This window comes from Lissotriton vulgaris, chromosome 9, assembly GCF_964263255.1.
Source record: "Lissotriton vulgaris chromosome 9, aLisVul1.2, whole genome shotgun sequence".
In the NCBI taxonomy this organism is placed as follows: Eukaryota; Metazoa; Chordata; class Amphibia; order Caudata; family Salamandridae; genus Lissotriton; species Lissotriton vulgaris.
Window position 1 is genome coordinate 127,569,270 of NC_141697.1, and position 19,840 is coordinate 127,589,109.

Sequence of the window (19,840 nt, forward strand, 5' to 3'; positions counted from 1 at the left end):
AAACAGGGGGGCACACACTCTCCGCAGCTGTCTCATCTGGCTAAGAGCATGTGGAAGTGGGCCATTCAGAGGAACATTTTCCTCATGGCAGAACATCTCCCAGGCAAGGACAATCAGATGGCGGACCTGCTCAGCAGGCACAGCCACCAAATGCACGAGTGGGAGATACATCCATCAGTACTCCAACCGTACTTCCAAAGGTGGGGTCATCCAGAGATCGACCTGTTCGCCACAAGGGAGAACGCAAAATGCCAAAGCTTCGCCGCCAGGTTCCCACACCCGCAATCACAGGGCAATGCGATATGGATGAACTGGTCAGGCAGATTTGCGTACGCTTTTCCCCCAGCACCTCTGATACCGCTGGTGGCGCGCAAGCTCAGGCAGCACTCGATGACTCTCATCCTAGTTGCTCCAACGTGGGCTCGCCAACCATGGTACACCACGTTTCTGGAACTTTCCGTGGTACCGCATCAAAGGCTTCATCTCACACCCAGCCTTCTGACGCAGAGCCATGGCGACATTCAGCACCCAGATCCGCAACAGCTCAACCTGGCGATCTGGCTCCTGAAGTCCTAGAGTTTGGCTACCTCAACCTTCCTCCCAATTGCATGGACATCATTCGGGAGGCGATAAAAGCCCACTACTAGAGCATGTTACGCAGCAAAATGGAAACGGTTTGTCATCTATTGCGCAAACCACAACATTGATCCACTAGATGCTTCTATTCAGAACATAATCTGTTACCTGTTCCATCTATACAAGTGTAATCTGGCATATACTTCCATTCACATTCACCTGTCTGCGATGGCCGCATACCTCCAACATAGACAGCACCTTTCACTTTTCAAAGTGCCTGTCATCAAGGCATTTCTAGAAGGCCTCAAAAGAGTCATTCCGCCACGGACTCCACCAGCTCCGGAATGGAACCTCAATGTGGTTCTTACAAGACTGATGGGTCCTCCCTTTGAGCCACTACATTCTTGCGAAATTAAGTTCTTGACATGGAAAGTGGCTTTCCTGGTAGCAATTACATCGCTACGGAGGGTTAGTGAGCTGCAGGCCCTCACAATCCAAGAGCCTTTCTTCCAAGTTCATTCAAACAGGGTAGTGCTCCGCACTAACCCTAAATTTCTACCCAAGGTTGTGTCTCAGTTCCACATCAACCAAACCATTGAGTTGCCGGTGTTCTTTCAAAATCCAGAGTCACTGGCGGAGCGGATGCTCCACACCCTTGACGTTAAACGGGCCCTAATGTATTACATTGATAGGACCAAGGATTTTAGAAAGACTAAGCAGCTTTTTGTTGCCTTTGCGCCACATCACAAAGGTAACCCTATTTCCAAGGCTGGTATTGCTAGGTGGATCGTGAAATGTATTCAAATCTGCTATGCAAAGGCAAAACGCACTCTTACAATTCCACCAAGAGCCCACTCCACCAGAAAGTTGGGGGCCTCTATGGCTTTCCTTGAAAACATTCCCTTAGAGGACATATGTAGAGCAGCCGCATGGTCTACCACACATACATTTACTAAGCATTACTGTGTAGACGTGCACTCCAAACAGCAGGCAGCTGTAGGGCAGGCTGTTCTCAAGAACTTTTCCAAACTGCTGCAGCTGGCACGGGCGGCCGCCGCTAATGGAGGGACTGCTATGTATTCTATGCACAGATATGAATTCAGCAGCCCACATGCCTCGAACTGCAAATGCTACTTACCAGTATGCATCTGTTCTTGGCATGTAGGGCTGCTGACATTCATATCACCCGCCCTCCTCCCCGGCGCCTGTAGCAGCTGCAGTGTTCACATATCATTTCATGGCATGGTCATCATTCACTGAGTTTCACTCCATCTTGGCCACAATGGCTAAAAACAATCTGGGGATGGAGTCGAGGCCCATGCGCACTGTAGTCCAGGGGAGGAGCCACCTATCTCGTGATACTTCGAAGACTCTTCCAGGACAACAATGTGCAATCATCCGGACCCAACACTAGGCTGCGATCTATGCACAGATATGAATGTCAGCAGCCCTACATGCCAAGAACAGATGCATACTGGTAAGTAGCATTTGCATTACCACACACTCAAGCTACTATAAACCTTCTCCATCAACTGGGATTTAAAGCCAATACACAAAAGTCATATCTTCAACCCTCACAACTGCAAACATATCTAGGAGCAACGCTAAACACTCACACAGCTCTACACTCTGCCAAGGCATCCAGAATCGAACACTTTCAATCTATATTACTAAAGTTTTAAAATAACCAATACCTAACGGTGAAGACTTTCATGCAACTGTTAGGAATGATGGCATCATGCATTGCAATAGTGCCCCATGCAAGACTGCATATGCGGCCTCTTTAAGAATGCTTAGCATGTCAGTGGAATCAATCACAGGGTCAATTTATATATCTAGTGCTGGTAGGCAGTCACACTCCTCGCTCTCTGCAGTGGTGGAAACTCAAAAGGGCAGCCGTTCATCGGACGTATTCCACAAGTCTTACTAACAGCAGATGCATCTCTCACAGGTTGGGATGCCCATCTCCACTATATGACAATTAATAGATTATGGGACACCAAACACAAAGGTCTCAGCATCAATTACTTGGAGCTTCTAGCAGTTCAGTTAGCCCTAAAAGCTTTCCATCCTCACCTAGTAGGCAATGTTGTCTTAGTCTGGACGGACAATATGACAGCAATGTACTTTGTACAAAAACAGGGGGGGGGGGGGGGCACACTCTACAATTGTCCTGCCTCTCTCAGACCATTTGGCGTTGGGCGATACATCACAAAATTCATCTTCTTGCAGCACACCTTTCAGGAATAAACAACCAATTTGCCAATCTCCTTAGCAGGATGCTGCAACAAATACACAAACGGGAAATTCATCCCAGGTTCCCCTCCCATACTATCAAAAATGGGGATTCCCACAAATAGACCTTTTTGCCACAGCAGAGAACTCAAAATGCACAAACTTTACCTCCAGGTTCCCAGGCCATCTATCCAAAGGCAGTGCCATGTGGATGAACGTGTCAATGATATTTGCTTACGCTTTTCTGCATCTCCCTCTCCTTGCATTTTTGGTTCGGAAACTCAGGCAAACATCACTTACACTGATTTCAATAGCTCCAATGTGGGCTCATCAACTGTGCTTTACCACACTACTAAAACTGTCAGTAGTTCCCCACCAAATACTGCACCTCACTTCCAACCTTCTCACACATAACCATGGAGAAATCAGACATCCAAACCCCAAGGAACTCAACCTAGCGATCTGGCTCCTGAAGTCATAGTGTTTGGATACCTAAATCTACCACAAGATTGTATGACAAATCTTAATGAAGCAAGGAAACCTACCACTAGAGGCTGCTAAGCAGCAAAGTGGAACAGGTTTGTTATATATTGTAATACCAAAATTGATCCGCTGGATGCATCTATACAAAATATTATTTGTTATCGTTTGCATCTACAGCGAGTAGGCTTAGCCTACGCATTCATTCGACTACACCTTGCGGCAGTAGCTGCAATCTGCAAAACAGACAACATTTGTCCTTATTCAAAGTTCCAGTTATTAAAGCTTTAATGGAAGGGCGTAAACATATAATACCACCCAGGGCACCCCTTGCACCTGTCTGCAACCTTTAATATTGTTCTCACAAGGCTTATGGGTCCACCTTTTGAGCATGTACACAGTTGTGCTTTACAATTACTTTCATGGAAAGTTGCCTTTCTAACTGCTATCACTTCATTAAGACGAGTTGGTGAGTGTAGGAAGGGGGAGGCTCTAGTTGGCGCAGTGCAACACTAGCGACAAGCAGGGACTCTCTCTTCCTCGTCAGGGCTGAGGGTTACCTTCCAGACAACCTCTGCTTACCCTCTAGGTAGTGTGGCTTAAGCAGTCGTAGGCTAATCTTTGGGGCACATAGGGTTAAACACTTGCAATAGTACACCTTTACAACCAACCCACCACACAACGAGACCAGACTGTATTCTGTAAAAATATATATCTTTATATAGATTTTAAGCAGGCTTGTGAATACAGTCAACGTACTTTATGATAACGGTTGCAAGTTACTCAGTTCAGGTTACCACAGTTCTTATAGCAGTTCTCTGAGGGCCCGTAGGCCGGTGTTAACCAAAGTTCTTGTGGAGCCGGCGGCTTCAAGGGGATCTGTCCCACGTCGCGTTGCCTTCCCGGGGTCGCTGATCGTTGCGGCTCTTCAGCCGAGCAGGTCACTGGTCATCCGGGGCAGCGGTGTTCTGTGGCGGCAGGGTCCTCTCCTCGTCGTCCGCTCCGACCCTGGAGGCGGAGGCTGTGCGGCGGTGGCAAGTGGCAGTACGGTCCCCAAGTGCAGGACGTACCCAGCCAAGTGCCGGTGCAGCTGTGGACTCACAGCTGGGCTGTCGGGCAGACTACCGACCTTGCGGATTCTCACAGGGCAACTGTCCGTCTTTGCAGGTGAGTGGCTGCTCGTTATGCAGTCACCTCGAGAGCTCGGACCGGACGGGTCCTCCTTCGCTTTGCTCTCGGGCTCCCGGTGCAGTTGCGGTCACGGTGTTCGGGCCAGCGGCGGCTGGTCCTTACTTTGCTCTCGCTGTTGCTTTGGGCCCCGGTCACGGTGGTCAGGTGGATGTCGTTGCCTTGGAGGAGATTCCTCCGTCGGTGCTGCGGCGATGGTCAGCACCCGCAGTCGCTTTCTTCCAAGGGGGTAGCGTCCACTGGTCCTGGTACGCTGGTCAGGGGGCAAGTTCAGTTGCAAGCCCTTGGAGATCTCTTTAGCAGAGTTTGGCACAAAGTAAAGCAAAAGTCTTCTCGTAGTCTTTTCTTCTTCCTCTCCTTCAGCAGCAAGGCACCAGACACAGGCAAGAGTCAGCACCCTTCCTTGTCTCTCACGGTCCTTCTCGTAGGGCAGAGTCCTTCTGTGGCCCAAACAGGATCTAATTTTCAAGGAGCAGGGCTCCTTCTTTTATAGGCCAATTCTTTTGTTCTCGCAGGCCAGGGGGGCCTTTGCATAGCCACTCTCAGTCCTTGAGTACCCCGGTGGGTGTACTCCGGCTTCTGCTTTCAGTGTGAGGGGCAGGCACATCAGACGCCCCACAGGAGGTGGAGCCAGCATTGTGCGGACAGGGGCGGCCAGAGTACCTTGTTGATGGGGGCTTTGCCCTTCCTGGGCCAGCTGCCGGCAGAGTCATCCGCCGCTCCCCAGGAGGGTGGAGCCAGCATTGTGGTGGCCGAGCACAGCTACAGTTCGAGTCAAGAGGCACTCCTACCTCCCACTAAGGTGTAATCTGCGCATTCACCACCTGTCATCCCTCCAGCCCTGCCACTCACACATCCCAGACAGTCAGATACACATACCAGCAGAGGCGGGCTGAAATGGTTAAGCAAGCAAATGCTAACTTTCTAAAAGTAGCATTTGCAAACCCAGGATACTAAAATAAACTTGACTACAAGAAATATTTTATCATCCTGAGTTCAGGCATACTAAACATGACTCGCTACCATGCTCCTTGAGCCTGCGAGGATTATAGGGTGTAATAATTCTCGCAGCTCAGTCTGGCCTAATGGAGCAGGTAGCCTTCAATAGTGAAATACGGTCTTGGTTGTAAGTCACTACTAGGACATGCCACGCACATCAGGGCTTGTCCTACCTTACGCCTACAACGCACCCTGCCCGCAGGCCTACCATAGGGGTGACTAATATGTAGTCAAGGGAAGGGTCAGGGCTGGCAAGTGGGTGCACTTGCCCAGCTAGCGTGACGGTACGAGACCGCACGCGGGTTCTGCGGTCGCAGTTCCCAGATACATCTTAAGGCTGCTTCTGTGGGTGGCGCAACCAGCGCTGCAGGCCCACCAGCAGTATTGGCATCTACAAGCCCCGGCACTCTCTTGTGCACTTTACTAGGGACTAACAGTAAATCCAATGAACCAATCATGGATACCAATCGCATGTACAATTTACAGTAGGGAGCACTTGCACTGCGGCACGGGTCAGCCGTGGCGCAGTGCCCTGAGTATCGGAAAACCAGCAAAACATCGGAGGCACATCAGCAAAAAGTGGAAGGGAGACTCACGCCAAGGTGCCAGGTCTAACAGTGAGCTACAGCATTAACCTTAGAAGAACCTTTCTTTCAGCTTCACAACAATAGTGGTTCTTGGTACAAACCTAAAATTCCTTCCTAAAGTATAGTCTTTGCTTTTCATATCACCCAATCAGTTGGGTTACCTGTGTTCTTCCCTTAACGAAATTAAATAGCAAAAAGGGCTCTACACACAGTTGATGTCAAAAGAGCACTATTGTACTGTATTGATAGGACAAAAGATTTCTGTAAAACAAAACAACTTTTTGTTGCATTTGCTCCACCTCGTAAAGGAAATCCTTTTTCTAAATCCGGTATTTTTAGGTGGATTGTTAACTGTATTCAAACTTGTTATGTTAAAGCAAAAAGAACTTTAAATATATCTCCTACAGCACATTCTACTCTCAAAATAGGAGCATTGATGGCCTTTTTAGGTACCATTTCCTTAGTTGACATATGTAAAGCAGCTATACAGTCTATCCCAAACACATTTACAAAACATTATTGTGTCGATGTATTAGCACATCAAGAAGCTAATGTAGGACAAGCGGTGCTAAGAACACTTTTTCAAACAACTACAACACCCACTGATTAGTGACCGCTTTCGGAGGGTGCTGCTACACAGTCTTTGCCAAGCATGTGTATCAACAGCACAGATGCCTCGAGCGGATTGTTACTTGCCCTGTAAGCATCTGTTCTTGGCATGTAGAGCTGTAGATTCGCATGCTCCCTCCACGGACAACTGTGGTTGTTGCCGTTCTTATTATTCACACTACATACGCATAGACATCTCTATACTACATTTACTTACTCTATTCTCACCCTCCTGTGGGAAAACAATATAACAATGAAGTCGATGTCCATGCGTAGTATCACCGAGAGGATGAGTCACCTTACCTCATGACTATAAAAGACTTCTTCGAAGAAAAACAACTTGCAGACACTCGGACCCAACACTTGATGGCAGGAGTATGCAAGGCATGTGAATCTACAGCTCTTCGTGCCAAGAACAGATGCTTACAGGGTAAGTAACATAATCCATTTAATTTCAGTTCAACTCCCAATAGTGTCTCAGTATATATACAGGTCACCCTAAGCCAGATTCTATCCTTAAAGACTGCTAATGTCTTTCAGATATTTGGAAGCTACAACCAGCTGATCTAGAAAGATATTACAATATTCCTGGGTCTGATACTTAAAGACAGGAGAGCCCAGTGGTTGCTATTCTCTACAAGAATAAAAATACATCTGCAACAGTTATTGCTGCCCCCATGGATGTTCACTTTTTATGCTTCTGCCACTTGGTAGGCACAATGTTAACAAGGTTATACGGCTAGCTAAAAGGTACTTGCGTTGGTAGCTGCTCTGTTGGGTTTTCAAACTTTATAGACCTTCTCTGGATACAGTCCCCTTTTATGCTGCAGTTCAGGGGCTTAAGAGCTGATATTTTCAGAATCTATGTGCAATATTGTTTTAGTACATTATTTAAATGATGCTACTGTCTCAGTAGCAGTGTTCTGTAGTAGATTGAAACGGGTTGTGTGTATGACATCAAGATCATAGCAGATAGCAGTGATTCTGCTCTTAGGTTCCACATTATTGCTACAAGCCACAACTTCTATTACATGAGAACATAATTTTTCCTTTGCTGTTAAATATTTATGATTAAAAGTTGGTCAGCTGCTGTGATATTCCAAGTCAAGGGAGCCTGAGATGGTGTCCTTTTCAGCGTAATACTTAGCTTATACCCCGAATATGTTTTTCGGCTACATTCGAACAGTCTGTCAGTTCTATAACCACCAAAGATGGAAGTCTCTGCAGTGCTTGCTAGAGTCTTAAATCTTGACATACAAGAATGATTCGAAATAGTAATGTGTGTATAGTCATGATACAGTTACCTAAATATTACCATTTGGTTGATCTTTACTTGTTTTACTATTGTTTTGTATTGTTGAAGTAATTTTGTTTTATGATTGTTATCCACCAAGTAAAACCAATTAATGAAAAATAAATCCTGCCACGGTCCCGAGTAGAATTTAAAATATGCCCTTTCTTGTGGAAACACTGTTCGGGAAATCCACCCCCAGTTTTTTCACCAAGTATAGTTCTTGTCACAGATCTTTTAAGGCAAAACTTGAAAACCAAGATTTTCTTTTTTTTTACAGAGTTTTATATAGCGCGCACTAGACCCGAATCGGGTATCAGAGCGCCTGACATAGCACCAGTTACATTACATGAGGACACACATTCATTTTTGTTAGGCACGGGGAGATTAAGGGATTTGCCCAGAATCACAGGATGTTCAGTGTCCTTGCCGAGACTCGAACCCAGTTCCCCAGATTCGAGGTCGACCGCCCTAGCCGTTAGGTCAACTCCTCTCCCCAAGCACTTTTTTGGAGGCAAAATCTGCTGTGCAAACTATAATGCCCATGTCTGTCTCGTACTCTCTCATCGACGGGGTCAAAATGAAATCAAACTTAGCAGAAAAATACTGTCCCTGTTTTTTATGACTCAGCAAACCATTTCATTTCTATAGCACGCACCAAAACTGATACCCATGTCAAAGGACTTTCGCAGCCTCTGCACACAACTACACATCTGTCCTGAGACTCCTGTTGTCTTGTATCCTGTTAATCACTTTCTGAAGGTATCTTGGTGCTAAACCCAATACGTACCGGAACTGACCATCAGTACAAAACTCACTGAACAATCCATTGAAAGCAACAAAGTTTAAAAGCTTTACAAACCTCAATAAGGACATTTCTCTGTGTGGAAGTAAAGGGGCTTTGTGACAGCAACTGAAAAAGTCTTCCGTCGTAATGTGCAATGCCGGAATTTAGGAGTAGCCATGAAACAGGTTTGTACCAGGCATGTGAGCTGTAGATCACATGCTGTGCACAGCCCATCATCTAGTGTTGGGTCTGGATGTTTGCACTTTGTTTTTGTTCGAAGAAGTCTTTTCTAGTCACGAGGTAGGTGACTCCTCCTTTTGGTGATAGTGCGCATGGGCATTGACTTTTTGTGCTGTCTGTGCTTCGTGCCTCTCAAGGTGATACACTTCCTCTGATTACAATAAAGGTGAGGAGAGGACAAAACCACCAGGAAAGAAGCCCAATTTGACTGAGGGGGTCCCTGTGGGAGATGGAAAATGCCTCTGGGCATCTGTGGGCATTTGTTGGTATGCCCACTCTACACGAGGGTCCCCTGACACCATTATCAGCCCCCTATCCAGCTTCTCGGGTCCTCTCACCTCCTAGACCTGTGCTGGTCACATCATACTTCTGAGCATGGTGCTAACTTTTAGGCATTACACTACACCCGAGGGGAGTGGGGAGTGGGCCACAGACTCCACCATCCCAGAGTATTCTCACCAAAAGCAGACCACACTTCTGGGACCCCACTCCAGGCCTCTATCTCCAAGGTCTGATTGGTATCATTATTTGGCCCGGACACTCCCCAAAATGTGGCCCACATTTCATACTGTTTACAGTTTAATATAGCGTCAACTCGGCCCAAAGGCATTGGAGCAATTACCATGTGCACCAGCTACATTGCAAAAGATCAAATTCATTATCCAGTATTAGGGGTGTCTTTCATAGATTGACATGCCTGAATCATTCCCCGTCGTCGAGACGGGAGCCTCCGGTACATAGAAAAGTAATGTCCTATAGACATACATAGAGAATAATAGGCCTAAGGGCCTCACCTTAGTAGCCTATCCTTGTCCTTATGTAAAAAAGGACCAAACTCTTGTGCTAGGGAGTCTCCAGCCTGAGTTCTCCTCAGGATCTCTTCAAAACCAACTTGTTTGCTTTTAAAAGTGAGTTCTTTCTTCAAAATCTCGAACAGGATTACTTCAAGCCACTTATCACTGCAGTAAGTGATTTATTTCTTCAAAATTCTGGCATGTCTGAATCCCAGAAGAAAGCCCTTTTCAGGGCCTGCTCTTCATGTGGGAAGAAAAGGCTACATGTGGAAGACAAGCATGACCTATGCTTATATTGCCTTTATCCTGACCACATACCTAAAGACTGTAAGATATGTAGGTCTTTCCCTAACAAGACCTTGAGGGACAGAGAAGGTCGCCTGCTCATCTGGCTGGACAGGCTTAAAGAGAGGGAAAATGTGGAATCCACAGCGTCGTCGGTCTTCTCATCGACGACGACCACTCCATCGTCGTCAGTAGGTAAACCTATTCCATCTATAATACTGCTGATGCCGTCGTCGACGTCCAAAACCTCGTCGACGACGAAGATTACCCCGTCGACGACGACATCGTCGATGAAGAGCCCCCCGTGGACGGGAGTGTTGACGACGAAGACGTCGACGATCAAATCACCGTCGACGAGGAATGAATCGTCGACTAGCGCATCATCGACTAGCGCATCGTCGACGAGCGCATAGTCGACGAAGGCATCGTCGACGAAGAAAATATCGTTTACGGAGGCACCGTCGACTAAGGCCATGCCGTCGACGAGGGTACCGTCGACGGGGGGAATCGTCGTTGGCATTGGTCATTACTGAGCCGTGGAAGAAATCCAAGCTGATAGAAACGTCGTCTATGACCCTACCACCGTCGACAACACCAATGACGACGGCAGGGGCTCCTGCAAAAGGTTCTGTGTGTGGCAAACTGACCAAGAAGCAGATTACACCAGAAACAACGTCACCAAGTGAGGTGCAAATTAATTTGCCTACGGACATTCTCCAGAGTGAGGAATCTGAAGAAGAACTCCTGGATCAGGCTACTTCCCTTTCAGACCTTCACGTGAAATCTCAGAGCACGGACGAAGAACAGGATGAGATGAACTACCAGGAACACTCTTTCCAAGCTCCGGTTCGTACAGAGGTCACCCCGATGGTATGCCTTCCCGTTTCAATTGTAAATGACCTTAAATACCTTATCCAGGACTACAAACAGCGTTTCCCGGAAACACCGGCAACTGAGACAGGGGGCCCGACGCCTGCTACAGATACACCAGCGGCAGCCCCAAAACAGACAACGCCAACTACTCAGGTCCGCCATGAGAAAGTGCCACCTCAGGTGATAGAATCATCAGATGAGGAGGCTGAAGAAATGGAAGAGGGGGAAGTCCAAGAAGACCACACGGATCACGAAGAGGAGGAAGAGTATGTGGCATCTTCCCCAGCTTCACCCCAACCGCGCCAGGCAGATTCACCGCCAGTGGACATTGGCGGTTTCCATAGAATAGTGAAAAGAGCAGCGAAGCGATTTCATATGGTGATGGAATCGACTGAGAAGGAGTGCTCCTTACATGACTTCAAGGAGCAAACAAAGAAGACAACGAAGTCTATCCCAATAATAGACTTTCTCTGGGACCAGGGAAAGAAACTGATGCTGACGCCGGCCTCTGTACCTGCGGTTGTTCCACGCCTGGATAAAAAATACAAAGCTCCAACCACAGCGCCAGCTTGCCTTAATGGGCACCCGAAACCGGATTCGGTCGTAACCCAGGCGGCCCAAAAGAATTCTAGCAACCCTTCCTCTCCTCTGTCAGCCCCACCGGACAGGGAAGGCAGGAAGTTGGACACAATCGGTAAAAGGTTTACAACGACATCGGCCATGACCATCAAGGTGGCTAACTCCATAGCCCTGTTAGGGCGTTATAACCGCCAGCTTTGGGAAGATATAGTCCCATATATAGCAGAACTGCCAGACACAGTTCAGGAGGAGGTCAAGGCACTGCTTACGGAGGGTTTAACCTCGGCGGCTGAGATCATTGATTGTGCCATAGATGTAGCCATGACGGGCTTTCGACAACTAGCTGGGGCAGCAGTCCTGCGCCGTCAGGGATGGCTTAAGGCAACATCATTCAGACAAGAGGTGCAGACGAAGGTGCTGGACATGCCCTTGACGGCCAACACCTTTTCGGGGACAAGATTGACAAGGCGCTCCAAGCGATCAAGAAAGACACTGATACTGCTAGAACACTTTGTACTTTGCAGGCAAGGAACCAGTCCTTTCGAGGCAACAAATCCAGGGGCCAGTCCTCCTACAGGGGATCCTATCAAAATAGGTCCTCGTATTCCTACCAGAATAAATCCCAGTACCAACAGAAGCAGCAACAAGGTCGTCAGACTTCTTATGGGAGATCAAACTTCAGGGGCAAAAACCAGAAGAGGGGCACTGGCGGACGCCAGTGACTAATTACTCCAGCCAGTCCAGCAACTATATCCCTCATTAAAGATTGGAGGAAAATTGACCCATTTCCTAGACAATTGGCATCTCATCACCACAGATCGGTGGGTACTCCAATTAATAAGATTCGGCCATTCCCTGGAATTCACCACCATCCCACCTGCAACCCCTCCCCGCAGGCTTCCGCACAAACATCTACGCCTGCTGCTCCAGGAAATATCTGCGATGTTGAAGAAAGGAGCGATCGAGCGAGTTCCATCGTCTCAAAGAGGGAAAGGATTCTATTCCCGCTTCTTTCTTATACGCAAGAAGGAGAAAAAGTGGAGGCCCATACTAGACCTCAGGGCACTCAACTCTTTCCTGAAGAGTCAGTCGTTCAGGATGGTGACGATCCAAGAAATACTAGGCATTCTGGGAAAAGGAGATTTTATGACATCTTTGGATCTCCAGGATGCCTACTACCACATCCCGATACTCAAGGGGCACAGAAAATTCCTGAGATTCGAGGTGGCAGGACAGCACTACCAATTCAAAGTCCTACCGTTTGGCCTCAAATCCGCACCGCGGATTTTCACCAAGTGCCTTTCACCTGTGGCAGCTTTCCTGCGTCAAATGGGTCCCCAAGTCTTCCCCTACCTCGACGACTGGCTGGTAAAGGCACCTTCAGCTGCAGGCGCGACCAAATCCTCCAACGCCTGCACCAATCTTTTTCAGCAACTAGGATTGACTCTCAATCACGAGAAATCCTGCATGACCCCAACAAGAAACATCACCTTCCTCGGGGCGACCTTGAACACGGAATGCGCAAGGGCATTTCCTTCAAAGGAAAGGAAAAACAAAATAATATCTCTGGCCACGGCTGTGGCATCAAAGAAGTCCCTAAGAGTTCGAACCTACAAATCACTCCTAGGAATGATGTCTTCTTGTATACTCCTCATCCCTCACTGCAGACTCAGGATGCGCCCATTGCAAGAAGCCCTCACGAACCAATGGACACAGAGTACAGGTTCTTTCGAAGACATTGTGAAGATAACACCACAAATATCCAAGAGCCTGGAATGGTGGAGAAATCACAAGAATTTGTCTATAGGACTGCCATTCCTACTTCCAGCAGCACCTCTGGTGATCACCACGGATGCATCCCTGGAAGGCTGGGGAGCTGTCCTCCAGGACCTCCAAATAAGCGGCAAATGGACAAATCAGGAGAAGCAACTCCATATCAATCTTCTGGAACTGAGGGCTGTGTATCTGGCGCTACAAGCCTTTTTACCACACATCCAGAACTCCCAGGTGCTCGTCAGAACGGACAACACCACGACGATGCACTATCTCAACAAACCGGGAGGAACGCTTTCGCTCACTCTAATCGCAAAAGGTCTGGAACTGGCTTTTACCCCATGGGATCACGCTCAGGGCGGACTATGTCCCGGGCAAGGACAACACCATTGCGGACGCCTTAAGCAGACAGAAATCCCTCTCCCACGAATGGGAGCTCGACAAGAGTACGCTGGATCACATATTCTCAGAATGGGGAGTCCCAGGAATCGACCTGTTTGCCACCAAGGAGAACGCCAAATGCCCAAACTACGCAAGCTGGCGTCCCCAACCAAGGTCACTCGGAAATGCTTTTTCCATCGGTTGGTTCACCGTATTTGCGTACGCTTTTCCACCATTTCTGATGATTCCCAGAGTTCTCAGGAAGATGAAGGCGGAGCCCTGTACCCTGATCCTAATTGCCCCGTTCTGGCCGAGGCAGCACTGGTTCTCGGATCTTCATCGCCTCTCCATCAGGACACCGATTCGTCTGAAGCAGCACCCGTACCTGCTGACAATGTCGAACGGGCAGGTGCAACACCCGAACCTGCAATCGCTCAGGTTATCGGCCTGGATCCTGAGCACAGAGAGTTCTGTCATCTAAACATCCCGCAGGAATGCAGGGACGTGCTGGCAAAAGCAAGAGCGGACAGTACCAACAAAACGTACTCTCTAAAATGGAAACGATTCTGCATATGGTGTTTAGAGAAAGGCCTGAGACCACTCCATATCACACCCGAACAGATATTGCCATATCTACTGCACTTGGCACAGTCAGGATTGGCGCACGCATCCATAAAGGTGCATTTGGCGGCCATTTCACGATTCACCAGGACTTACAAAGGACCGTCTCTCTGGTCCAATAGGCTTATCAAGCAGTTCCTAAAGGGACTATATAGATCCTTCCCAAGACCTAGAAGGGTCCCACCGACATGGCACCTCAATTTAGTCCTCAACCAACTCATGAAGCACCCTTTTGAGCCCATTCATCGAGCATCCATCAAGTACATCTCATGGAAGACGGCTCTGCTGCTCGCTCTAACATCTGCCAGGAGAGTCAGCGAGCTACAGGCTCTATCCATTCCGGAACCCTTCATGCAGTTCAAACAGGACAGGGTGGTGCTGAGGACAAATCCCAAGTTCATACCGAAAGTGCCTTCAGACTTTCACCTTAATGAACCGATGGTTCTACGTTCCTTCTTTGCTAACCCTACCACCGCAGCAGAAAGGACGCTACACTCCTTGGACCTCAAAAGGTGTCTAAAGTTTTACATAGACAAAACAAAGAGCTTCAGACAGTCATCACAGCTATTTGTGGCCTACAGTAGGCCAAGAATGGGTATGCCTCTAACGAAACAGAGCATCTCAAGGTGGATCTCCTCAGCGATAGCATTCTGCCATGACAGGGCCGGACGGCCTTTGAGTGATAATGTTAAAGCGCATTCCACCAGAGCGATGTCCACATCAGCAGCGCTGTTCGCTGGAGTGCCGATTTTGGACATATGTAGAGCGGCGACGTGGAAGTCACCGCACACCTTCTCCAGACACTACTGCCTGGATGCTGAACTTATGAAGGATGCAGCAGTGGGCCAGGCGGTGCTTCGCCATCTATTCCAGTGAAGTGAGCCTTCCAACATCCCGCCATCCTGGTATGCACATCTCTTGCTGTTATGATATATTGATGTATGCTAATGTTTCAAAGTCGCATGCTAATATGTGTATTATCTAAAATGACTATATAGCATGATTACATCAGAAATGTGAATAATGTATTGCTGACTACTCTGATTCAGGCATGTGAATCTATGAAAGACACCCCTAATACTGGATAAGAAACGCGTTACTTACCTGTAACAGCAGTTATCCACTATTGGTGTCTTTCATAGATTCACATGCAACCCTCCCGCCTCCCCTGGAAGGACTCACGTTTCTCTCTAACTGTATTACGCCTACCTAGCTTGGTGCGTACGAAAATCTGAGAGACTGAGATTGCTGTCAGGAAGGTTCTAGAGGGAGGTGATAGCTGATTGGCTGGCTCTAAGAGTTTGGTCCTTTTTTACATAAGGACAAAGATAGGCTACTAAGGTGAGGCCCTTAGGCCTATTTTTCTCTATGTATGTCTATAGGACATTACTTTTCTATGTACCGGAGGCTCCCGTCTCGGCGACGGGGAATGATTCAGGCATGTGAATCTATGAAAGACACCAATACTGGATAACTGCTGTTACAGGTAAGTAACTTGTTTCTTTTTCTTCTAGGTAGGGAGATTAAGTGATTTGCCCAGAATCACTGGATGTTGAGCTGATGCCGGAACTCGAAGGTACTTCCCCAGTTGCAACGTCAGCAGCTCTGAGACCATAATGTTACATTAGGTTTCCCTCACCCCTCCACAAAGGCCTTAAAGACACTGGAACCGAGGTTAAAACACCTGACCCCTAGCAAGGCCACTTCTCTTACTAACCACTTTCCCAGCCCACTATAGCCGCATGGTATGACCTGGCAGGGGAGAGGGTCAAGAAAAGCACACGGCTGCTGCTGCTACTTACAGCGGTGCTTAGGTGAGAATGTTGAGAATGGCCCCCCTGCAGGGCCCTGCACACTCTCGCCCTCCCCACACCCACTGTGATCTGAAAGTGATGGGCAGCAGAGGAATTACATTGCTTCTGGGCTGGGCTTTGCTGGCTGGCTACAGGAGGCAGCGGGGTTGACGTGAGAATGCCCTAAGGGCCAGAACAACACCAGGGCCCCAGCCTCAGTTTGACAGCATGGCAGGGGCTTGCCCAGGATAGTGGCAACACATTACAGTGGTCTGGCGCGGACCTGGTAAGATCCAAAGTCTCTTGGGCCGGTTAGCCCATAGGTGACCCTGTGGCACTGGCCCAATGCCCAATTGCCCGCCTTCCCAATCCGACCCCGAGTGCAGCCATGTCAGCCCAACCTAGATCAGACCATAACTTGTGCTGAGGAGTGAGCATGGCCTCTTGGTCTGTGGAGTGTGTTGAGGTTGGCCTTCCTCCTGCGGGGTACAGAGGAGCATACAGCCATGAACCCTGGTTGGAGAGGAGAGACAGACCACCCACCCACAAAAATCGGGGCATTTGCAGGTTTACCCCTAACTGAGACCCGATACGGGATATTGTAGGATTTCTAATAAATGTCTAATTTGTTTCATTGGCTGGAATGGTCTTCCAAAGTATGACTGTAATCTATTTGTTTCGTTGATGGTAATTTTAAAACGTGTGAAAGTCTTTACACTGCACTCTATCTTCTCAGATCTGAATTCAACCACTACAGTAAACTGACATTTTTTTTTAAGACAGACTGGGAAATAAATGCACATTTTTTCCCGTATGGCACTCCTGTAGTCTAAACACATCTAAACTTGTGGCAGACACATGTACATAAAAAGAAACACGGACATAATACCAGGCATGTACAATATTTTAAGACTATTTTTCTCTAAACATGTAGAAACCATTTACACATGTACATTTAAAAATAGCTGTCCCATTAGTATAAAGAAGAATTGTCCTTTTTTAAGCTTACCACCCATGATAGATATTTAGGAGAGACTAGATTTAAGTTCATCTACTTCCAAATCCATTTGCTGGTGATTGTAAGGTAGATAATAGCACCCTTGTTAATATCGTGTGGCTATGTCATGTCTTACCGCAATAATGTCTGATGTTTAGCAAACTGTATCTAGCTCTAAATTATATTGTTTTTCAACCGTCTACTAGTTAGACAATATTACATGATACTGGAGAAGTTGAGGTTACCTCTCCATTTTTCCGGATGGCTGTCCAAATCACTGAGTTGGAAAAGTCTGTGTCCTTAGACACTGAAGGCCAGGAAGCGTCTATACTTGCGTCAATAGATACTGGAGCTTATTCCATGTGCTGTTTATAGAATAATTAATTTATTGATCAACTGCCCATATGTGATAAGAGCCTCAATCAATCAATCAATCATAGCATTTGTATAGCGCACGACTCACCCGGGGGTCTCAAGGCGCTAGGGGAGGAGGGGTCCGCTACTGCTCGAATAGCCAGGTCTTGTGCTGCTTCCTGAAGGCGAGGTGGTCCTGGGTCAGGCGGATGTGGGTCGGGAGGGAGTTCCAGGTCTTGGCTTACATTTGCCATTTAAAGACATGCCCTGATATGCTCATGTTTGAGAATGTTCTTTATTCATGTTGGTTTGGCAAAACATATTTATTACTGAAGTACATTGTTAATCTTTTTAACTGATAACTTGTTCAGTGTATACTTTGAATATATCGGATTCCCCTGTACGCCACTATTCTTTCCTTCAGTTGCATCTAAATATTACTTATGTGCCCCTCTCCCTTCTTTTTTCCTCATTTTTTTCATGATACATAATAGTTTTAACCCATTTACACATTATTTATTTTAAATACACACTATTTTCCTATGAAGCTGTATATTTGAAGGTTCGTCTTGCTCAGTATTGATGTACTGTATAGATTTCAGGTTGAAAACCGAATTAAAACGTATTTAAGTATATGTTTTGTATATGCGTTGTGAACGAAAAGTTGTTTTGATATGTTGTAGGTTGCAACAAGGAGTACAGTCTACCTGTTCGATATCTTTGTCTTGGGTGCCCGCGCTTTTACAAATGGACTGCAGATGGTGCTTGAGGACAAAGGAATATTGAAGGTAAACAACGCTTTTAAAGCTTTGTGCTTAATTTTTTCGTATTGTTGAAAAGTTCACACATCCACCTCATTGCATTGTTTTGGGTCTTCAGGTCATCCATGACTGTCGTTGGCTTTCTGACTGCCTTTCACATCAGTATGGAACTGTCCTCACCAACGTGTTTGATACGCAGGTACGATGCAAAATATAGCTGAAGTTCCTATTATGGTCACCACATGCTAGTTCCACGGTTTCATTTATTGTTTGAGGCTCTGCAACAGTAGTGACAACTCCCCCTGCTTCCCAAGACAGTAGAAATATGTTCTGCCATTTTCCAATGAACATATTGTACTCCTGGTTCCTGCTTCTTGATTTTAACACTTGAGAATTGCTGCATCGTTACTATAACTAGAAAATGCCATGGTCAAATTGTCACCCTACATTAAATCGCTGCCTCTTTGGGTCCTCTGTATATCGCACACATTAATTCAGTTTTTCAACTGTGCAAGTGTGCTGCGGTTCATTTTTTTTCTATGACAATAAAAACAATCAACATCCATAAATAAAAGATATACCAAAGAAAATTCAGATTTGAATTATAACTCAGTCACGGTATTGCAATAATTATTTTTATTTGTCATCAGGGAAGTACATGCATCAGGGCCAAAATGGGGTCACTCCCTTTTGCTTTCAAAAATGTAACCAGAGCTTTTGACCTTGTTAACTGTTCCAAACTCTGGGCCCTGAGTCAATGGGAGGTTCAACCCAATCTCTTACTACTGATTAAACAATTACATCACGATCTGATGGTGAAGGTCTGGTATGGACCACAGGGTGAAACAAGCTCCAAAATAAAATCCCTATAGGGGGTAAGACAGGGTTGCATTCTTGCCTCCTTCCTCTTCCTGCTATATAGTAATGGAATTTCTAAATATATGCTCAAAGAAGGGAAGGACATAGTCACTCAATTCTCATTTTACTGTATGCGGATGATGCCGTATTATGGCCTGCATGGTAAATTAGTTGCAAACTCTTTCAGACGCCTTTGCAACATATATGGGACACTACATTTCAGAATAAATGACTCCAAGTTTTTCATTATGACCTTCGGCCCATGTAGTACTAAATCAAAACCTTTTGGGCTGGAGAACTTTATTTTAGAGAAAGTAAATGATTTTAACTATTTAGGTATTTTTTTTATTCCGTCCTTTTATTGAAAAACACTTTTAACTGCTAGCGTACAACTTTTTAAAAGGAATATTGAGGCAATTTTTAAATTTTCTTACAGGCAGGGACAGAAACCTATTAAAGAATTAATCCACCTCTGTAAAGTCAAATGTATTTCTGCTGGGGAGTTGCAAACGTGACCCCTCGCCAACGAGAGGAAAATTGTGTTTTTGCCGAGATTATTAATGGCGTCCCCAGGGACTGCAACATTGATATGCCATAAAAAATGAGGCCTTACTTGTTCAGAAAACCCACTGGGCCTGGCACCCTTTTATTGTGGAGTAAGACTTGGACTAACCCGGAGGCAGAGTGGGTCTGATCCTGCAATTCCGATTGTCTTTCTTTAGATGGGGTGGCCCGAATTCTATGGTTCACCTACCTAAAGGAAGCATTTAAATCTATAG

General features: G+C 46.6%; 1 protein-coding gene across 2 annotated transcripts in view; it reads left to right on the forward strand.

Moving 5' to 3' along the window:
- EXD1 (exonuclease 3'-5' domain containing 1) overlaps positions 1–19,840 on the forward strand; it is a 995,593-nt gene that overhangs the window by 516,460 nt on the left and 459,293 nt on the right. For both annotated transcript variants that reach the window (XM_086937165.1, XM_086937166.1), the window contains exons 8-9: positions 18,126–18,230; positions 18,322–18,402. In XM_086937165.1, coding sequence (XP_086793291.1) covers positions 18,126–18,230; positions 18,322–18,402 — 186 coding nt within the window. The remainder of the gene's footprint in view (positions 1–18,125; positions 18,231–18,321; positions 18,403–19,840) is intronic.